The sequence below is a fragment of the Aulonocara stuartgranti genome (assembly GCF_965226115.1).
Source record: "Aulonocara stuartgranti genome assembly, chromosome: 14".
In the NCBI taxonomy this organism is placed as follows: Eukaryota; Metazoa; Chordata; class Actinopteri; order Cichliformes; family Cichlidae; genus Aulonocara; species Aulonocara stuartgranti.
In genome coordinates, this window is record NC_138950.1 from 34,636,335 (window position 1) to 34,658,296 (window position 21,962).

The 21,962-nt window shown below is 42.3% G+C and overlaps 1 protein-coding gene across 6 annotated transcripts in view; it reads left to right on the forward strand.

The window, feature by feature from the left end:
* Window positions 1-21,962, forward strand: part of ecel1 (endothelin converting enzyme-like 1) — a 55,413-nt gene that overhangs the window by 17,690 nt on the left and 15,761 nt on the right. For all 6 annotated transcript variants that reach the window (XM_082502261.1, XM_082502257.1, XM_082502259.1 and 3 more), the window contains 4 exons: window positions 11,057-11,279; window positions 17,278-17,376; window positions 17,954-18,028; window positions 21,117-21,220. In XM_082502261.1, coding sequence (XP_082358387.1) covers window positions 11,057-11,279; window positions 17,278-17,376; window positions 17,954-18,028; window positions 21,117-21,220 — 501 coding nt within the window. The remainder of the gene's footprint in view (window positions 1-11,056; window positions 11,280-17,277; window positions 17,377-17,953; window positions 18,029-21,116; window positions 21,221-21,962) is intronic.

Sequence of the window (21,962 nt, forward strand, 5' to 3'; positions counted from 1 at the left end):
ATGCTCATTTCTTACTGTAGCTTTTTTATTCTCGAACCACATTTGAGAAGCATGGTTCACAGTTCAAAAAAATACTATTTTACGTTACACTGGCTTGTATGTGGCCCGTCAGTATACCCGCTGTCTGACAAGAAGTTTTAGCTCCTCTTTTCTTTAAACTCAGCCTAATACCTAAACCTACTCAGTAACACTGATTTTAAAATGGGGGCATCGTGGTGATATAGTGGTAGCACTACTGCCTCAGTGCTAACCACTCTGGCACCTTCTCACAGCAAAAAGGTCCTGGGATCGAAACTACCTACTGGCTGATTGCTTTCTGTGTGGAGTTTGTATGTTCTCCCTGTATGGTAGATGGGATAGGCTCCAGCCATCCAACAACCCTGAACTGGATAAGAAGAAAAAGACAGAATCTGAAATGTTAACTTTTCAGTTCCATTTGTACGCGTGAAAAGAAATTTTGATATGCTGTTCTCACTTTGCCACAAAGGAGAAACAACCTTCGGATTCAAAGCAGTCTGAACTGCTTCCATTTAAAACCAAAGATTAAAACCTCTCACACATGTGGCCTAGCCCTAGATGACACGCTCACTCCAGTCCTCCACCTCACCACAAGTGCCATTTATTAGACTGCATTGAAGTCAAACTAATATTTCTAAACTGTACTAGTGAATTTTGCCCATTTTGCACACTGATGACCTTTAAAACACTGCAGTCTGTTTCTGATAGGGAAATAGATGTTAGATAAGCATAAAACCTATGAAATAAATATGTATCAATGGGAATTATTCAACTAACTTGGGTTTGTTTTTGTTTTTTAAACATTTGACTTACGAAGGTTTTCGGTTTTAAATAAAAAGCAATAGTAAGATTTCCTAAATCAATCAAACTTTATTGTAACTAGGCAGTTTAGCATTGCTCTTTCACTGAGTTTTATGCTTGATTGCAGCCAATATTTATATTTCATTTGAAAGGTAAAAGCTTCAGTCTCAGATGAAGCAACGTTTTTATCTGTCCAGTAAGTTTAGTGTACCCTATTTAAAAAAACAAATCCTTTTTTTAAATTAATTTCATTAATTTCATTTAATACAATAGCATGGAGCTGCAGATGGACTCAAATATCATAGAGCCATCCTGACGAATTGTCAAAGTTATTGTCACAGATTTTAGAACACCTATTTGAGCATTTATTGACGGGTTTTAACTAAAAGTGTAAAGAGAAGTGTGACGCAATATCCCATATATATATTTCCTTAAACGTAAATGTTTTTCTGTATTTGCGTCATGATACTGGCTTACAAAAGATTTTACTCTTTCCATTCGTAATAGTTATTTCATATATTCTTTTCTTTTCTTGGCAGATATAGCCTTCCTTGCACCAACAGTGGTAAAAATTTGAACTCTTCCGTTTCCCCCTCTCCCTCATTGTGTCAGATATTCTTCTTGTTTCTTCTCCCTCAACAAACTTGTTTCTTTCTCCCAACTCTCGTCATCTTTCTCCATCTCCTCCTCTCTCACTGTATCTGTCTATCCCACAGCTCAGTTTCAATCCATCAACACCTCTCGCTCTCTTTTCTCTCCATCTGCACGTCATCCATGGTCCTCGAATGATCCTACCTGTACCACCAAGTCTCTCACTATCTTTCTTTCTTTCTTGTCATCTTCCTCCCACCTTCAGTCCATCTCAGGTTCTGTCTCACAGGAAATTCATTATTAGGTTTTAAACAAAGGTGGATGGTGAGCTATTCGATTTCTTGAGGGATGTTGCTCATTAGCATAACTTATGAAGACTTGCTTCCACATCAAGAGGTCTTTCCAGTTTTGCACACATGCTTCAAAATAAAAATTACCGATAACATGAAGGTGAAGCTAAACTTCCAATAATTCAATTCAATTCAATTGAATTTTATTTATATAACGCCAAATCACAACAAAAGTCGCCTCAAGGCGCTTTATATTGTACAGTAGATACAGAGAAAAACCCAACAATCAGATGACCCCCTATGAGCAAGCACTTTGGCGACAGTGAGAAGGAAAAACTCCCTTTTAACAGGAAGAAACCGCCGGCAGAACCAGGCTCAGGGAGGGGCGGGGCCATCTGCTGCAACCGGTTGGGGTGATACCAGTGATGTCACAATAACCAAAGGTGCCTATTAACCAATTAATATAGGAGTCATCGTCCTTGCTAGCAGAGCTATGTAGGTTTACCTTAAATACGCATATTAGCATGTTTTGCAAAATACTATCATAAGAAAACAGCTCTGCTTGACATTGCAAACTGAATACTTCTAAATGATGGAATTTTAACATAAACTATCATACGGCTAGTTTACAGTGTTCTAGAGGAACTTTGTAATGTAATGTTATTAGCTGACCACTGCTAAGTGCTAAGTAACAGGCTAATAAAATGTCCTAATTTTATTCACCTTTCCCGCACAGTCTGTACCAGACAACATGTAATATTTTTGAGATACTTACATTAAATTTCCCATAAATTGATCCAAAAGGTACCAACTGTACTAAGGCTGTCGAGAGGCCCACTTCACTCTCCAGGAATTAACAGAAGCAAGGCCTCAGCTGTCTGGGTCAGCATGTTCCCAGTCAGAGTGACCCTAAATTAAAGCCTTAATAAAGTTGGATCAGCTGCATCATACAGAAGGGCCAGTCTATTCATTAGTGATGGGTCGGTCGCGAACGAAATGGCTCTTAGAGCCGGATCTTTGACGTGAACTAGGCGAGCCGGCTCCTTATCGCGAGCCGGGGGGGGGGTTTGTTTTTTTTTTCTTTCTCTCACCCTCTCTCTCTCGCACTTTTTTTCCGCTTCACTCAGCATGCGAGCCTTGTGCTTTACGCTGGGAAGAGGGGGGAGGGGCGGTAGTTACACTCAGTAGCACAGGAACAGAGCAGGAGGGAGAAAGAGAGCCAGGGACAACAGCGTAGAAAGGTATAGTTATCATCCACAACTATTTTCAGTTGCAGATGATAAAGGATGTTCAGTTCATGCTAGAAATGTGTTTTGGAGTTTGTATGTGCTTTTTGGAGTTTGTACGTGTTTTGTCTCTAGGGGCCACCGCATATATTTATATTAGAGATGGCACGATACCACTTTTTTATGTCCGATACGATACCGATATCACAAATTTGGATATCTGCCGATACCGATATGAATCCGATATAGTGTGTTTTTTAATCAATAAAACGTTTTTTTTAATATGCATTTTGTATAAGTTTATACTCAAGTTTAAATAAATAACAACACTAAAGCTATTCTGTTATACCTGTATGTAAAAAATACACTGCACCCAAAATATTTCATAGTTCAGCAATACTGATCAATCTAATAAACTTAAACCTACTCCATCCTCCCTATTCTGGTATTTTAAAGAGTACTTAGCAGAAATATTAAGCAACCTAACTAATAGGGTTGCAAACTCCCAGCAAAAAAAAATAAGGAACCACCCTCCACCTCCTGATGCTTAATCGATGTAATCAAATTTAATTTGATGCAGGGGGAAAATGCACAGAAATAAATTATTTTTCAAGAATAATTAAATAGATTCAACATCTTTCTTCAACAAAATTGCAGACTGCACAGATGGTACCTTCCTAAAGGAAAAAGTACTATAGCTTACTAGGGTATATTAGACTTAATAGTTACTATGTACAGTAATGGACTTCTATATATCTTACATCAGATTAAAACTTTGGGTGTAAGAGTCAGATAATTATTTATTAAAAGCTCGACATTTTAAATGAGAATAAGAAAGAAAAGTATGTCTTTGTGCCCCCTTTTCCCTGTTCATGCCCTATCGGCCCCCCTGGCTAAACTTTGCTAGATCCGCCCCTGCACAGTTACCAGCCGTCAGCTACGTAGAAAAAGATCCTGGTTTAGAAAGTAATATTAAATAAATTCTAACAACAGCTTATCAAGCTTAAACGTGCTGCTGTTGTTCAGCTGCTGGTTTCCTCTTTCTGGTGAGAAGTGGGCCAAAAACAAAGAAGAGAGACGGACTCGCGACAGAAAAGCCGATCAGCTGATCATTAAGCAGTTTCATGATTGAAGTAGCAGCAAGAAGAGGCAGTCGCTCCATATATCGGTTGTTAAGCTTAACGTGGGAATGCTTTACAAACATTCAGAGATGAACTTACACAGTTGCTTTACTTCTCTCTGGGATAACTTCCTCGGAGATGAAATGCTGGTGAGGCTACAAATACACACAGCCGCTCTATCACGTGATGCATACTGCTGCAATGTGCTACGTTTATGAGCCGAGTTACGCCGTGTAGCAAGTTTTGTGAGGTGCTTTTTTGATATTTAATGGATCGGAATACATTTTTTATTTCTCGCCGATATTCGATCCAGTAATTTGGGTCAGTATCAGACCGATACCGATACGTAATATCGGATCGGTCCATCTCTAATTTATATATAAACATATATAAATAAAACCACTTTTTTCTTTACATTAGTAATTGCTTTTGTGCATGATTTTATATTATTATTATAATAATAAATTAATTAAAGCAACAAAACAACCTGAAGAGCCGGTTCGTAGCCGAAAGAGCTGGCTCTTTTTAGTGAGCCGAACCGAAAGAGCCAGTTCTCTAAAAAGAGCCGGAAATCCCATCACTACTATTCATAGAGACCAAATAAACATGCTTTTTATTGCTGTTAATTCTGTGATTTTAACATGTCAGTGGTTGGGGATTGACTTGCTTTTGGAGCCAGCCTTAAGTGGCTGCTCCAGACAGAAACTGCAGTTTTTGGCACCTCTTTGTTGGCTGCATTCTCAGGCAAGAGGGGTGCCTTTTATGTACAACACACATTTTCCACCTGCTTTCTGTGTGAAGTGCTTGATGCAAAAAAAAAAAGAAAAAAGTATAGACTAGTTCTGGATGTGTATTCTTTCTATCAGCATGTATTGACGCTATCCTACAAAATTAAGGTTAAGGTTTGCATGAACAGGGTGATTCCCATTGCAGAATTAGTGTTTCAGTCCATCTCAGAATTCAAATAAGTACCATAATGCATAATGTGGGAAAAGAAAACAGAAATATAACCTTTTTCATCGCAGTTGTAGTAAGAAACTTCTCCCTCCAAACATGTGTTTCCTGTCAACTACCACAGAGTGAAATAGGTTAGCTCCACACAGCAGGAGTAAGAGGTCATGGCGGAGGTGCTGGGCAGTTGTCATCATCCTGTAGAGCAGATGGAGGGCAGGTTTGGTTTCTCGCAAGGCCACTAATGGATCACTTAAAAAAACAGAAACTATTTTGTTCTCTACTGGATTCTATCACTTACTAACACACAGACACACACACAAAGGAAGAGCACAGGCTGACATTCATACAAATACAAAAAAAAACCAAGCAGGATAGTTTGGATTCTTGTTAAAGTCAAGGAACTGAAAAAAATACATTGAGAGGTGAAAAGGTCACAGGCGAAGAAGGAGATGGCACAGACAGGTGCTTGAGCCGCCTGTAGGATGACAGGATGGCTGGTTAAAAATTAATGAGTCACCCTTTCTTCGTTTTAACACCCTGCTTTCTTTTTGTTCCTCGCTCTCTTCCTTCCATTTTATTCCTACTTTCTGTTTCCACCACTGCTTCTTTCCTTCATCAATTATTTTTTATCTCTGACTTTGATTCCTTTTCTTTTGCTTCATTTACTTCCAGACAGTTTCCTTTTTTATACTGTCTCCAAAGTTGTTGTTTTTTTAAGTTGCATCTGCCTGTCACTCTTTACCTTCCTTCCCAGGTGTTTCCATCTTGCATACTTCCTTTATTGCTCTTTTTCCCTTCCTCCTCTTCACCTTAGTGGTTTCAGGTTGCTACTGACAGCTCTCACTCTCTCTTTTTTTTGTCCACTGCCAGTTTTGCAAGCCCTCCATCTTTACAGGCAGCTACAGCCAAGGTCCTTCTCTTTATTCTTCTTCTCTTCCATGTTCTCACATTCAAGTCTTTCTCATCATACAAATCTACTGACAAGAGCAATCACACTTGCATGTCTCCTCATCCTTCATCCACCCTTCTCTTCTTCTTCATACTCCCTCCATTGCATGTGTGTATGTGGTCCCCACGCACAGTGGCAACTGCAGCCAATCCCATTAGCCAGATGAGCAGGCCTCCAATGAAGGGGAAAGCATAATGACAACACCAGCGTCTCTCTCTCTCTCACACACACACACACTCCTCCCTTGCGGCTCCCTCTGTCTGCTCCGTCTGTTCATCTGTCACTCTTGAGGGCGTGTGTGTGGGAATCCGGTTTTGTTTGGGATGTGCAATTCGAAGGCGAGCGGGAGAATCTGTCATTTTTTTGTGCGTTTCAGCACACAGAAGTGGGGCAGCAGCAGTGGAGGGTTTACTTCCTGCTGGGTGGGATGCCATTAAAAATGTACAGTACGCTCAGTGTAGCCGTAAAGCATTTTGCGAATAAGTGGTTTACCAAACAGTAGATTTTATGGCGCTATAGCTTTCAGCAGGCATGATTTGAGTCCTAGCTTAGCTGAAATTTATGTGCAGTTAGGCTACACTCAGGTAATTTGGGTAAGTCCCCACTAAAAGGTATAAATATATGTGATTTGTTGTCTCTGTTGTGCTTTGGTTTTGCAACCTAAAGCCTTGTGCCCGAATCCCATTATTCCACTTTAATTTTATGATTTAACAAAATAATCAAACGCAAGACGTTTCTCCTGTCAGGCCAAAATTATAGTTTACCTCTAGTGAAGCCTGGAAGAGAGGTGGCCCTCCCTCCTCCATTACCGTCAGGGTCATTACCTGCAGTAATGCGCTGATGCAGTGCAAGGGGACAGTGTCTTTTCATCTCCCTAACTAGCCCCATTAAAATCCATTCAGCTAATGAGCCTTCACTCAGTCCTCTGGTGATTAAGACTTGATCTGTGCAGCGCTCTCACTGACACTGCTTTCATTTAACTCTGTGCAGTAATGGAATCGCAGCAAAGTACACACACATGTGCCTGTCAGTATGGATGAGGGTGCCGAAAACACTCTTATCAAGTGTTACATTTTACGTGTTTGAAAGAGTTTATTAATCATGTGATGCAATGTTTATAAAGTCTGAAGTTTTTATCTCGGGGGGGAAAGTTTGCTGATTTATGCTAAACATTAAATTCAACTTTAACCTTTAAAGTTTCTAAATGTGTTATTTTATGTCCCTGTCTTAATGTGAGAAAGACAGACATGATGTCCATTTTTTATACACAGCCTATGGCTACAATACTAAAATGTTGCTTAGCGCAGTAATATCAGTATTAGTAATCTAATACTGATATTACTCATATAACCAATCTATGATTAGATTGGTTATAGAACCAACTGCTGTTACTTATGATAAAATAAAGTAATTTTTCTGATTTAAAAAAGTACTTTTACTTCAGTGCATTAAAGCAGACTTTCATTTTTAGGCACAGAGTAGGTGGTGTGGATAACAAACAACCTGCTAAGCTAACTAAGACGTTAAAATAAATGGTACTGACAGCATCTAATAGTTTCACACAACATGTAGTGAAGTAGAGGTAAAATTGGCACAACAGAAACACAAGTATAAGAAGTACAAGAACATTAAAACTTTATTTTAATAAAGTACTTGAATAAAGTACCAAGGTACATTACATGTTCTCACCTGATGGTCATGTAAGAGACAATGTAATTAACAGTACTCTAAACCAGTGGTGCCGGGTGGTGCATGTGTTATCCCATTCCTGCAACCTGAACATTCCCCTGGAAAGCAAACAGATACAACTGATATCTACACTAGCACATTAATTAAACTGTACCCTAAAAGTGTCTGTTCTTGTAAATATATGTTTTAGATTCTTTGAGAATTTAAAAAGTTTTTGTGTGATGGATGTGCCTCCCTTTGTTGTTTTTGTTTTGTTACCTACAAAACCTTTTCCAGAAGCCTCCTAAAACAAAATTATGAGCCTGTAAATGAGCAAACTTTAGATGCGAGTTTGGGTTTCAGTAACCGCACTTACTCTTAGAGATTACAGTCATTACTGTTCCTCAAAGATGCCTCGAGTAAAACAGCTCACGCATCGCTCCCACACAAACAGCAGAGACGCTGTACTTTTACTATTATCATATAGATGACTTCCACACATGTGGCTGCCCTGCTGGGCACCCTGTGCCAAACGCACACATACACACACACATACACACACATACACAGATACTCAAATGCATTTAAAAAAATAAACTCACACCTGTCCATGTTCAGTAATGTGGAACAAATATTTGACAACAAAACCAGCTAATGAAACAAAGAAGCCCCACCTGTAACTCGTGCTGATTAGATGATACCACCTGAGTCTCTCCTTTTTTGTTTTTTTTACCCTCCCTCCCTCCACTTCCTGCCTTCCTCTTCCTTTTCCCGTCAATTAAATTCACTTCAGAAGTGCTTTGCTGGCAAGACCTCAGGGTGCTGTTGCCAAGGCGCTTTTGATTTAATATCTGTCACGCAAAGGGAATTTTTTTTTTATGTATAAAAATGAGGAAAACAACAACAATATGCCTCGAGGTTTGCATGGAGCTTCACAGTAGGAGGAGGGGGCATTTGTCCCCGCAGGGCAGAGTAGATGCTTGCTCCCAGTGGGGGCACGAGGACACACCAGCACTTCATCGAAGAAGACACAGCTTGAATACATAAATGAATGATCCATTTTCTTTCCTCCCGCTCGACATTTTCGTCACCCCTCTGCTGTGAGTCAGTCTGGATTGGAGGGAGTTGTTCTTTAACTGTTGGGCCCTCTTGACTCCTCACTATTCACTGCTCACTATTCTCTTCGATCACTGTCTCCCTCTTGTTTTCTCTCTGACTTTTCTGACTCTTAAATGGCTTTGAGGGCAGATGGAAAAACAGCAGTTTGGGCCAGATGGGACTAGATTACTGTTAGATATAGTGGATGTCACTTTACAAAGAGAACACAGGTGTAACTGTGCTAGAAAGCAATGCTATTTAGGTTTTGAAAGTAACACAGCCTTGTTCTTAGAAGTAAAAATCATTATTCAAAAGGAATATGAATACACTCTGGTATAGTTCAGGATTTTCACTGCTACCCGTTAACTAGCAGTTTTTAGTTAAAATTAGCTAATGTTAGGTAATTTGCTTAAAACTGACACAAGGGAGTATTTGACTTTTCTCTTTTTATGCTTTTGTTTTAGTATTTACCAGTATCCTATAAAATACAGTTCAGCTTGTTTGTGTTTGTCATTAAAAGTGTGTCATAGCAACAGGACTGAATTTGGTGGTAGTTATGTGACTGTAATGCTCTTTGGTATTTAAATGTTGTTTTAATAATGTCTCATTAGATCAGAATCAGAATCGTGTTTATTGGCCAAGTATATGTGCAGACACATACAGGGAATTTGGTTCCGGTAGATGGCGGCTCTCAAGCACAGCAATATAAACCACACACACACACACACACACACACACACACACACACACACACACACACACACGTGTCTATATACACACATTACACATGCATACACAAAGCTGTGTAAACCAACTATAAATAACTAATCTAAACTTGTATACATAAAATACAGAAATGAATGAGGTAGAATGAATACTACAGAATGTACATAAGGTGCAGCTGCAGTCTGGCAGTGGGAGCAGTGTGACAGGTCAACTGTTAAGAAGGGAGATGGCAAGGGGAAAGAAACTGTTCCTGTGTCGGGTGGTCCTGGTCTGCAGGCTTCTGTACCGTCTGCCAGAGGGCAGCAGATCAAAAAGTCTGTGTCCAGGGTGTGAGGGGTCTGTGATGATTTTCCCTGCCCGTTTCCTGGTTCTTGAGAGGTACAGATCCTGGATGGAGGGCAGGGGGGCGCCGATGATCCTTTCTGCTGCCCGTACAAGTCCGCTGCAGTCTGCTCCTGTCCTGTTTAGTGGCTGCTCCATACCAGACTGTGATGGAGGAGCACAGGACAGACTCAATGACTGCAGTGTAGAACTGGATCAGCAGCTCCTGTGGAAGACTGTACTTCCCCAGTTGTCTCAGGAAGTACATCCTCTGCTGGGTCTTTTTGAGGATGGAGTTGATGTTGGTCTCCCACTTCAGGTCCTGGGAGATGGTTATACCCATGAACTTGAAGGTCTTCACAGTTGACACAGGGCTGTCTGATATGGTGAGGGGGAGCAGAGTTGAGGGATGTCTCCTGAAGTCCACTGTCATCTCTACAGTTTTAAGAGTGTTCAGCTCCAGATTGTGCTGACTGCACCAGAGTACCAGCCGCTCAACTTCCTGCCGGTATGCAGACTCATCACCATCCTGAATGAGGCCAATGACAGTGGTGTCATCTGCAAACTTTAGGAGTTTAACAGCCGAGTTCTTGGAGGTGCAGTCGTTAGTGTAGAGGGAGAACAGTAGTGGTGAGAGGACACATCCTTGAGGGGCACCAATACTGAGGGACCGAGTTTCAGAGGTGATCTCCCCCAGCCTCACTTGCTGCTCTCTGTCTGTCAGGAAGCTGGTGATCCACTGACAGGTAGCTGGTGACACGCTGAGCTGGGAGAGTTTGGAGGAGAGAAGTTCAGGCACAATGGTGTTAAAAGCCGAACTAAAGTCCACAAACAGGACCCTGGCATACGTTCCCGGGCGGTCAAGGTGTTGCAGGATGTAATGCAGCCGATGGATGGACACCATACTAGTGATTCGCACTTCCTGCTTGTAATGTCAGCTCCACAAACCATCAGTCTGTTATACTGACACTAAAAACATGCTACAACTTTGCTAGATGTCATGACGGTATGATTCTGTCATTTTTGAGATTTAAAATCTCATCCTTGGCAACAACTTCTAATTACCAGGGGCCACTTGAAGTATTTTATCCTTTTCCTGTAATGTTAAACACAATCACATGACGCTGGAGTCTTATTTATAGAAGTCTGCACTGTTTTCCTTGAGGTCATTTTATATCTAATCTAAGTAAGGTTCTCTGCTAGAAACGTATGTCTCAAAAACATTTTTGCAAAGTATATTTTTTCCTTAAACTACATAATGTAACTAGCTACTTCTTGTGCCCTCTGTCTTAGGGTTCTTCATAACTACATGCTGTGGCGTATTGTGGCAGCACTGAGTGAACATCTGTCCACGGCCTTCCGCAGCACCATCCATGAGTTTTCCCGAGAGATTGACGGCACTGAGCAGCAGCTGGAACTAGGCAGGCTCTGCCTCACCCAGACAAACAAACACTTCGGCATGGCCCTGGGAGCCCTGTTCGTCCAGCAACACTTCTCCTCAGAGAGCCGGGCTAAGGTCTGGAATCTGGGTGGACTGGTGGTAGGGGGCGCTGTAGTGGTAAAGATGGTAAAGTAGTAAAGAGGCTGTTTTCAAAGGAAATCAGCCTCAGACTTGAATCCACTTTTTTAACATTAGAAACTCGACAGATATTACATCAGTTTGAATGTATTAGCAGTTTAGGCTCTTAACAGAGACCCAGCCTTGCTGAACTACGTTTATAAGTTTATTAATTCATACACCCAAAACTGTAATGTTTTAACCAAACTTGGGGTCATTATTTTTCAAGAAAAGAAGTCATAAAATAATCTGGGTGACTCACAAGTGATTGTGAAAAATTACAAAGTTTAATTTTTGCATTCTACTAGAGCCACTGTGCATGATCTTATACAGGGTCAAGGTGCAGCACCTCAGTTCATACACTGTCTGAAATAAACTTCCCAACCCCGTGAACCACGGTCACCCCACTGTGTAGCTATGAGTTTCACCATTGCACCATTTACTCCATGATGCATTATTAGCACAAAACATGAAACCCCTGTTTCTGTTCCTACATGCAATTCCAGTGTTTCCAAATCGCTGTGCTGTGGCACAGAGGTGTGCCGTGGAAGAATGTCTGGTTTCACCTGATTGGTACTCTAAGCAACCGGCAGTGAGTAACGGACAGAACAATTACATTCTCTTCCACTAGAGGGCAGTACAACTTCTTGCTCCAATTAAATGTATTGCTAACTGCTGGTGAAACAGAAGATGAAGAAGAAATTATATAGTCATGCGCGAGTGAGACAACGCAGTGCAAAATAGCAATAGATTAAAAAAAGAATTTTAAAGTAGTCATTCTAACCTGGGTGCTGGAGAAAATTTCGAGCCAGATTGTTGTTTGATGGTGTGCCATGTGATTTGACATTGTTTTATGGTGTGGGATCTGAAAATCCTGGATTCTAGTCTCTACTTCTCATGCGCTATTTTGCTTTCTGCCTAGGTCAGTCATTACTAAACCCCTCACCTCTGCCCTCTGGTCCCGTTCGCTTTCAGCTTAATCTTTCCCCATACATAGTCTCATCTCAGTCCCATGTCTACTCTGGGACATGGGGATATGGTTCCCAATGGGATTTCTAACCTCTGTAACCCTATGCTCTATCTTTAAGCTCTCCATCATCTCCCTTTCATCATCTTCTTATACTCTCACTGTCCACTGTACATGCTTCATCCCTCATCAGCTATCTGTCTTGCAACCTTTTAAAACTCTACCAAAGCTCTATAACACAAAAAGAAAGTTGGCCCAACTGGATAAGTTATGGGTGCTGAATACTTTCTTTACACTTTGCAATTAATTGAAATTTAAATTCCATTCAAGATTCTAATAAGATACTAAGTGTAAATCTCAAAAATGCTTCAAGCTAGTGGAGCCTTTCTGATTAATAAAAGACCAGAGAGGAAGGATTTATATGATCAAGCATACAGTAGGGAAAGTTCTCATCAGATGAAGTGGTGCTAATCCCATGAGCATCTCTAAGTCATTTAAAAAAATCACTCAAAACATCATCTTCCTCTTTCTTGCAGATGTGGAGGGAAGCCTTGAGCGAGGTTATTGCCTTTTGGGTTTTTTTAACCTCACTCTTTTCCACACCGGTCATATCTCACGCTGCTCACAGACGTCGCTGTGTATGATCATGCCACGTCCACACAGGTTGGAGCCCTCATTATCAACACAAGAGCATTACCGGATGCAAAGCCGGTGGCGATGTGCGATGCCTTGACTGACTCACCAATCCTGCTTATCTCAGCACCAACAAGAATTAATGAGTCTCGGGAGCTGACGCTGAAAGACAGGGTAGCGGTCATGTCCGGTTAGGGGCTCTGTTGGCTCTCAGGTGACTGTTTCCTCGCGGCTGCGTGCAGCGGGGCTAGGGGAGGGTCTGTGCTGACGGACGTGGGTTACTGACCTGGTAGCCTGGCTGCCCCTGTGTGGGTCCGGGATGGGCGTGAGGTTCTGGGGGCGCTCCGTCTCTGGGCTGGGACCCGGACCGGGCCTCGGGGGCTTGGGTCCTGGTTGGTGTGTTGCCGGGGTTGTGGGCGGGTGGGTGCATGGGGGCCCAGCCCTGGAGCAGGGTGCCGCCGGTGCGTCGAGCCACCTGGGGGGCTCTTCAACTGGTGGGGGAGATTGTCACATCTTGCAGGAGCTTTCCTCTCCTCAGGAGCTCCCTCTGCAGGAGGGGGAGATACAGGAGAGGTGGAGGAAGATCTCAGCCTGGGTGTTTATTGTCTTATGTAGTCTGGAAGATGAGTGGATGGTGGGGTGGGTGCAGTTTTCTCTGTGGTGGGGTTGGGTGGACTGTCCCGGGCTCTGTGGGGCCGGGCGGCGCTGCTGCACTGGGCCCGGTCTGGATGGGCCTGGGCCCCCTTTCCCTGGCGGGTCGCGGAGTATGGGGGTGCCTACTGGGGTCAGCGGGGGAGCTGGCCCCAGGGAGGGGTCACTTGCCCCTCTCTTCCTTCCCTCCCCATCTCCAGCTGCCTCCCTCTTCCCGCTCCACCACAACCACCCACACATGCAGGGCCTTGGAGTAGGGGTATGTCACCAGGGTGCAGAGGAGGCTACCCCCCCCTCTGTCCCCTTCTGGCTGCCTCTGCCTCAATTTTATCCCACAACTTAGACATTCACATTACTCACACTCTCATTACACATACATATAGGATCTTGGGGGTGGGCACGATACACGGAGTCCAAAGTACCATCAGGGTACTTTGGACTCGTTGCCCACCTCGTTGCCCACCTCTCAATTTTAAATACACGTAGACATTGAGGGCTAGCAGGAGGGACCATGCGCTTACCTGCTGCTCTCTGGCAGGTAGCTCCAAGCCCTCCTGGGTTTTAAATGCACCTTAGAACACACATGCATCAACATTACAATGAGCGGGTGGAGGGAGGTTTGGAGTCTTCTCTCACCCCCATTCTCTGCGACCTGCTGGAGCAGGGGGGCTAGGACTAGGAGGAGGAGTTGGCCGTCCGACTGCGGTCTGGAGTGTGGAGCCTTCCTGCTGCTGCGGAGTCGGGGTGGTCTGCCTCCCCCCACCGCAGGGAAAAGGGAAACACCACCTGGGTCTGGGTGCAGTTCCCCCCTCCAGGGGCGGGGGCACCTAGACCCGGTTTGTAGAGTACGCTTGGGGAGTGTGATCGTGTGTACAACGTCTCTTTATGTCTGTCTCCACGTTGGTTGAGTGTGGAGTAAGTGCATATGAGAGCATGAGGGTGGGAATGGATGTTTGTATCTGTGTGTGCCTGTATGTCTGTGTCTATATGTCAGGTTGGGTGTCAGGCGCCACCTCTCTGGGGACATCTCAGGCCCTCCAAGGTTTGGAGGCCTATCTCCCCCCACCACCACTTCCCCTGCCAGTGGTGGACTCCCTCAGACATCGGTGCGTTGGTGGTTCTTTGTGTCTGGGGATGGGCGTACAGGTACACACCGGCTCACTCCTTGGCGGCCGCTTATCGGGGCCTGGAGCCTGGGGCTCGCTCGGGCCACTTCGGAGGTGGGGTGCCCCCGGCCTCTCGGCCTGGGGCTCGGTCACTCAGGTGCAACTGGCTGCCGGCGGAGCTCACGGGTGCGTCACTGCAACTCCCCCTGGCTTCTGCTCCGCGGCTGCTGAGTGAGCCCTCATCTGGGACTCTCCTCAGCTCTTTCCGGGACAGTGGCGCAGCTGCCCCTCTGTTGGTCTTCCTTGGTCTCTTGTGTTCTGGGGGCCTCTGGATGTCTGGAGTTTTGATCTCCTCCACACCTGCTTCACGCCCTGGAGGACGGGGCTGTGGCCCCCCCACACCCTCTAGCAGATTATTACATGAAGGAACCTTTTAAAAAACAAAAAACAAGCGCGTCCATGCTCACAGGTGTACACACGGGTGATCACACCCACAAACTACACCCTTTTTGGCTCCTACCTCAAAGCACACTGTGTTCTGTTGATCTTATGTGCTGCACAATAATGTTTAACATTTAGTATTTACTGTCATATTCCCATATATCATTGTGATGTTGTTTATTCTATTACTCTTGTTCTCTTCTGCTTGCTTTCTTTTTTCTTTCCCAGCAGGTGATCCAGGTGATTGATATATGCTTTTTTTTTTTCTCTGCCCGTTCTGTTGGTTTTTGTCTTTTGCCCTTCTCCCCCGTCCCTCTTCTCAGCTGTTTCTCTTTCCCTCTTTCTTTCTCCCCTTCTTTCCCCCAGTCAAGTCTGTCCCGTATTCAGTAATTGAAAATAAAATAAACAAAAAAAAAAAAAAAAAGACAGAAGACAGAGGGGGAAAGACGAGCCTCCTTGTTATCCTGAATCACCAATGTGGAGCGAACTGAAGGACACAATATGTCCCGGTGTCGTCTAGGAATAGCATTTCTGCTTAGAGCAGTTCCAGAAAGCACAAGTTGTAATCCGGAGAAGTTTTGGACAGTCGATGCCAAAAACGTCAAGATTAGTGTTATATTAGTGGCACTAAGTAGGTACTTGATCTTCAATTACAGGTTAAGATGAAAATGTTTTAGAAGGTTTCTTCTGCGGTATGAAATTTAAAAATAAAAACAAAAGTCTGCAAGTTTTATCACCCTGCGTGCAGAGCTGGGGCTTAAAAGTGTCCAATTTCAGTTGCTTGAGCTGGAAAACGGAGAAAGCGATGTAAGCGCTTGAGTGCTGGTTTGAACACTTTTCAGCAACACAGTTTAGGTAATTACATATCAGACAATAAAGTTTGCTTTCCACTCTTGTGACTTTAAAAACTGCACTAATGGAGCTACAAAAACTTGCAGCCTAACGTAATCAAAATCTAATTAGTTATAGACACACCAGCACAAACAACACTACATCTGCAGTTTGTAGCTTGACCTTCCATTTATTTAATTATTTGGATTTGTTGCGTTCTAAATACAAGCCCTTGAAAACAGTTTATCTAACAGAGGTTTAGACACTGGTAGAAGATGGAGGAGGAGGTATGGAAAGAAACACCTGAGGCATGAGAATCTGCATCAGAAATTGCGTCTCTTTTTGGAGTCACAACCCAGTCAACATGGTTGAATCAGCACTGGTATACTATGAATCTGTCAATTATGGCATTTCCATACATCTATATGGTAGTTCAGGCAGTAGGGAGTAAAGACGTTACTGTCACCTCACAGCAAGCAAGTGTAGGTTCAAATCTCGGGTTGGCGTCCCCACTGTAGAGGTTTTTACAGTGTTCTCTTACCTTATAGCAGCTGGGGTAGGCTGGTCTAACCCCGAATTGGATAAGAAAGAAAATGGAAGGATGAATGGACACATTTAAATTTCATCTCATTTGTCACATGGTAAACTTCCTTGTCTGGGCTGGTCACAGCTGTTGTTTCTCTGCCTGCTGATATCAGCACTATAAACCTGCAGTTCAAGTCCCTTTGGCTTGATCAGTTTACCCAGTGGGATAAAAAAAAACAGCCATTAAATCGAAAGGTCACCAGTCACCAAAAATACTCCAACCTTTTAGAGTTGTTTTAGATTCTTTCTTAATTTAGGACCTTGTAGATCATGTTTATTAGCAGCCTCGCCATGACCAAACAAGTTTTTCACGGCTCGTTTTAGTATTATTTAATTTTTTCATTTGTGTGAAAGACCAAGACATTTTGTAATCAGTTTAGTAGTGGACAGTCCCCTCACAGTTCAGTTGTTTACCTTGCTTCTCCAAGTAGTTTGTCAAACTGTAGTCAGTAACTACAATCCAGCGTGCTACAGATGGAGCACAGGATGACAGGCTCACTGCAGATGCAGCTATTACTTATTTGCCACAAAGTATTTGACAGTGGAAATATATTTAAAGGGAGTGGAGCTAAAACAGTTTATTTCAGATAGGATGACTAAAGGAGCTGCACCAACACCCAGTTGTAAATAAGGATTATTTTTAAATGTGAATCATGCAAAGCTACTCTAGAATAGAGTACAAGAACACTTATGTGGGGCTTAAAATGAACACGTAATGAATTGCGGGATGATCTCTCTACAGGTACAGGAGCTGGTAGAGGACATAAAGCACTCTCTGGACCTCCGGCTGCAGGAACTTGACTGGATGGATGAAGCCACCAAGGATGCTGCTAGAGCAAAGGTTTGGAGCACTAACTGAGCCTCTGCATCACAAACACGACTTCTGCTAGATCCAATTAGTTTTTGAAAAGGATTCAATTATTTCTTTGCGATTCTTTTCTTTCCGGGACTTTGACTGATTGCTTGTTAGATAGAAGTGTGTGATAGAATACATCTAGGGCTTGACATTGAGAAGTGAGGATTGCCTAATCCGGATCTCTCTGTAGTGCTGATTTAGGGTCTGCACTGGAAGATATCCCTTCTAATACTTTTACAATCTGAAGTTATAATCCTTTTAGAGGGCCATGCTGAATATAAAGAGCTTCCCTGTAATCCTATTACATTGGGTTTGCTTGATTAGCAGATGCTTTTGTGTGTGTGTGTGTGTGTGCGTGCGTGCGTGCGTGCGTGCGTGCGTGCGTGCGTGCGTGCGTGCGTGCGTGCGTGTAGATGTGTGTGTGTGTGCTTGCGTGCTCTGTCAGGGCCTGTGTCCTAAACTAAGTGTGTATGGGTGCTTATTAGTTGCTGTGGGGTGTTTGGTTGTTTGCTCCCCACTTTTTCTTCCCTTCAGCTGTCATTTTCTTTCTCTTCTCACCCAGCTGAAGCACATGATAGTGATGACAGGATACCCAGACTTCCTGCTCGAACCTGAGCTCATTGATCAAGAATATGAAGTGAGTCATCATCATCTTTTTCACTCTGCAGCATGCGGTCATCCTTACCACACTTATGCTAATCCAGTTGCCCAGCAGCCTGCTCTACCTCACTCTGTCTTTGTCTTTACAGTTGTTTTTCTATGACACATTATTATGGTATAATTTAGCATAGTAAAGTGCATGTTTATCTTTTTATTTAACATGCAAAATTTCGGTTATTTACTAAATAACAACATAATTTTTAGTTTCAAACAAGTTTTTGACAGGATTCTAAAATATTAACCCTTCTTTTTTTATAACATGCGGTCTGATAAATTTGTTAAGCACTTTGTTAAGCATTATTTTTTATACCAGACTGTAATTATGGATTGTATTGTTGTTTATTTAGATACTTTAACACGGGAGTCTATGGGGACTCGCTCCGTTGAAGTGTCCTTTTAGAGAAACTGCAGTTTTTGGCTTCAGTGTTGGCTTCATTTTTCAGCCCCAGAGTTTTTGAGTTCCTCATCACTTCACATGTGTGAAAGACTTTGTCCACACTATTGTGTGTTCACTTAAAGTAACATCGCTAATGCAAAAATAAAAATAAAAATTAAGCTTTTGAAGAATTCCTTCCTTAAGTAATGTGTTACAATTTAGGATGTCATCAGCAGATAGTGAGCTTAGCATAGGCAACAGCAAGGGGAATAGGAAAGAGCTAGCCTGCTTAATCCAAAGGTAACCAAACTGATTGTCTCCTTTAACGCTCATTAGTATGGTTTATCTTTGTTTTTGTATAGACTAAAACACCAAAATATATGTCAACAATTTCATCCATTATTGAAGTAAGTGAAAGTTCTGTTCCTCAGTCTGCTACCATCATTTTCAACAGATGTGCATTTTTGTCACAAACTCACAGAAGCTCATCTAGCCCTGTGAGACTCAACAAGCAAAAAAAGCAAGCATGAGCAATGGTGTGTTTATTGCCAGTGTAAAGGATGGAGATGTTACAAAGCAAGATACATTACATTTTTTTGCCAAGCGAACAGAATCGGTCTGTGTACAATAAACTACTGCAAGTGCATTTTAATGTCAGGACTGAGGCGCCACTGCAGGAGGAGCAGTACTGCCATGTACTGGAACAAAAATAAGATCCTCCTAGTCAACGCAGACTACCACTATTTATTCATTTTATTTGCCACTATTCGTACAACTTAATTACCCCACAGCATGGCAGACTTTCACAAACAATATAGAAATATTTTACAAATGAAGTTCGGCACAAAGACTGGACTCAGGAAGGAAGAGCACATCTGAAGCTTTAATTAGCAAGTTGCAGTTGAAATGTTTAATCTTTAGAAAACAGCCATTTCCTGGCATCTGGGACATAAAATGGGACTGTGTAATTTTTACGTTTTTGTTGTTGTTTTTTGCCAAATTCAATAATGTAAAACATTTTTATTGACTGAGGTGTTATAGTGTTCGTAGAAAAGCTTGACCTGTTGCATAAAGCTATAGACAGGTGACAAAGGACACGAAGGAAACTGGCCCACAAAATGCTGCCATGTTGGTTCTTTAGAGCTAGAATTGAACATATTTGTGTGCGTATGTGTATGCAAGCTACAACCATAAACTGAATCACAAAAACAAATAAACAAATAGAATTTTATTCACCACAGTGAGAGAACTAATTAATCCCATTAAAATGTTACTAAAGTCTTCAACAGCTTAAAGTGGAGAGGTTTGGGTTTGCAACTGAATAGTTAAATTTGCATGGGACACTTCCTACATAATAATAATAATAACAATAATAATAAAAATAAATAAATAAATAATACATCTTATTCATAGGCACATTTCGGGACACTCAACGACACTTTATAAGTAATGAAATACCAAAAACCAAAATGACAGCTAGAAAACACCTTAGAAATAAAAGTTGATACATCTCAGAATTGAATAGTCAATAATTCATTAAAAAATAGAATACGCAAACTTAAAATGATGTGTTTTAGGAGTGGCTTTAAAGTTAAGGAGAGAATCAATATTGCAAATGTGAGTTCCAAAGACGAGAGGCCACTCGGCTGAAATCTGTTTGGCCCATGGAAGTCAGAAGGAGTCAGGTGGCATAATGAGAGGTTATATAACAGAGGGGGAGGATATCAGAAACATAAAGGAGTGGTGATGATTAGGTCAGATCAGCGAGATACAGAAGTGCAAGATTATGGAAAAACGTGAAGGTAAGGCATGGAATCGCAGCATTAATTTCGGTATTTTATAGGTGAAGCTGTTGGAGGACAGAGGTAATAATGGTCTGTGGAATTGGTTCTGGTAATGACAAAAGCAGCTGAACCAATGTTCATCCTGTTAAAGTATATGTAGAAGTTTGTGTGGCAAACTAGAGAGGATACAATTACAGTAATCAATACAAGATGTAACCAGCACATATACGAAAATAGCAGTACTGTTAGCTATAAGGGATGATACTTGATTAATATTATGCATGTGCTATTGAAAACAACACCTAAACTCTTAACCGATTGAAGAATTTGAACATTTTATTGTCAGTGCTCAACCGGTCCTTCTCTGGATGCACAGCATCTGGACATTTATATGATTTTCAGATCTGTCTCATACTTTTTTGAGCTTGTTATCAGCTGCTAACTCACAAATTTTCCCCTTCTAACGGTACGTTTTGATTGCCACTGGTGAACAGCTGCACAGTCATGACTGTGTTTGATAGACCCTGTATTTCATCATAGAAATACAAGTGATCAGTGGCCATTTTCTCTAAAGAGACGAGATTTCAGCTTTCTTCTTCAGCTATTTGTCTAAAAAGGGCTTAATAGACTAGTGGTTTACACATTCACCTAACACTGCCTGATTCAACCGTGGGAAGAGACACAAATTCTTTAGGGTTTGCATCAGAAAGGGCACCTGGCATTATAGTCAAACCTGTAGCACTGCCCACTGTGGAAACCCAAAAGTAGCTTTTGTGTCTTATGTCACAAATGGTAAAAGATGGAAGAATCTGATGGGCATGTTTCCAAAAATGTGATTTTATTATTGATTCATAATGTAATGAAAGTGTTCTCATTCTGACTCATTTCATATGTTTGCTGTGCAGTTCGACGTGGACGAGAAGGCCTACTTCAAGAACATCCTCAACAGCATCAAGTTCAACATCAAGCTGTCTGTCAGGAAAATTCACGAAAAAGTGGACAAAACAGCGTGAGTGTCACAATTTCACTAGCACAGACACTGAGCTGCACCGGTTCACTGACAAGCACTGCGAGCAATTAAACAAGGCTCTCAGTGGATGCTGCAGTTCACCGACCGAGAGTGTGTTTCCGACATGGCAGACATCCTGTACATGTGTCCCCATGAATCCCTTTCTAGTTGGACACATTTGTTGACGTGCCTGTAAATTAAAGCAACAGATACCAGTCGACGCACACAGCTGCAGAAAATCCATTTGATTTACTTATCTGCAGCAGCCAGGCAGGAGAAAAGTGCTGTGGGACATGCAACTCATTTTTCTAAAATACAGCCCCGTATGCCTGAATTGAATGCCTCTCTGCTATGACAACACATTACAGTCACATTAGTATTCCAAGGTGCTCAAAACAACTGTATCATTAGCCAACACTCAACGCCCTGAAGAGTTAAATCACACACTCCCTCCTCGCCTTATCATCCAAAAAGTGAACCTTTCATCACTCACTCGGTCTTGTCGCGGTGAAATAAAAAAGGAAGAAAGAAAGAAATACTACTTATTTTCATTGTGTTTGTCTCCCCTCAATCTCTGTGCAATCCACACGCAGCCATCATTCTCTCACTCCTAGAACAAGGGCATCTCACACTTTCAGCGTTAGTCATTTGTGGGATTTCGTGACAATCGATTGGACTGGCTTTAAGTGGATTACCATAAAGGAACTGTCCGTGTTTTCATATGCAGAAAGGAGCTTTAGCC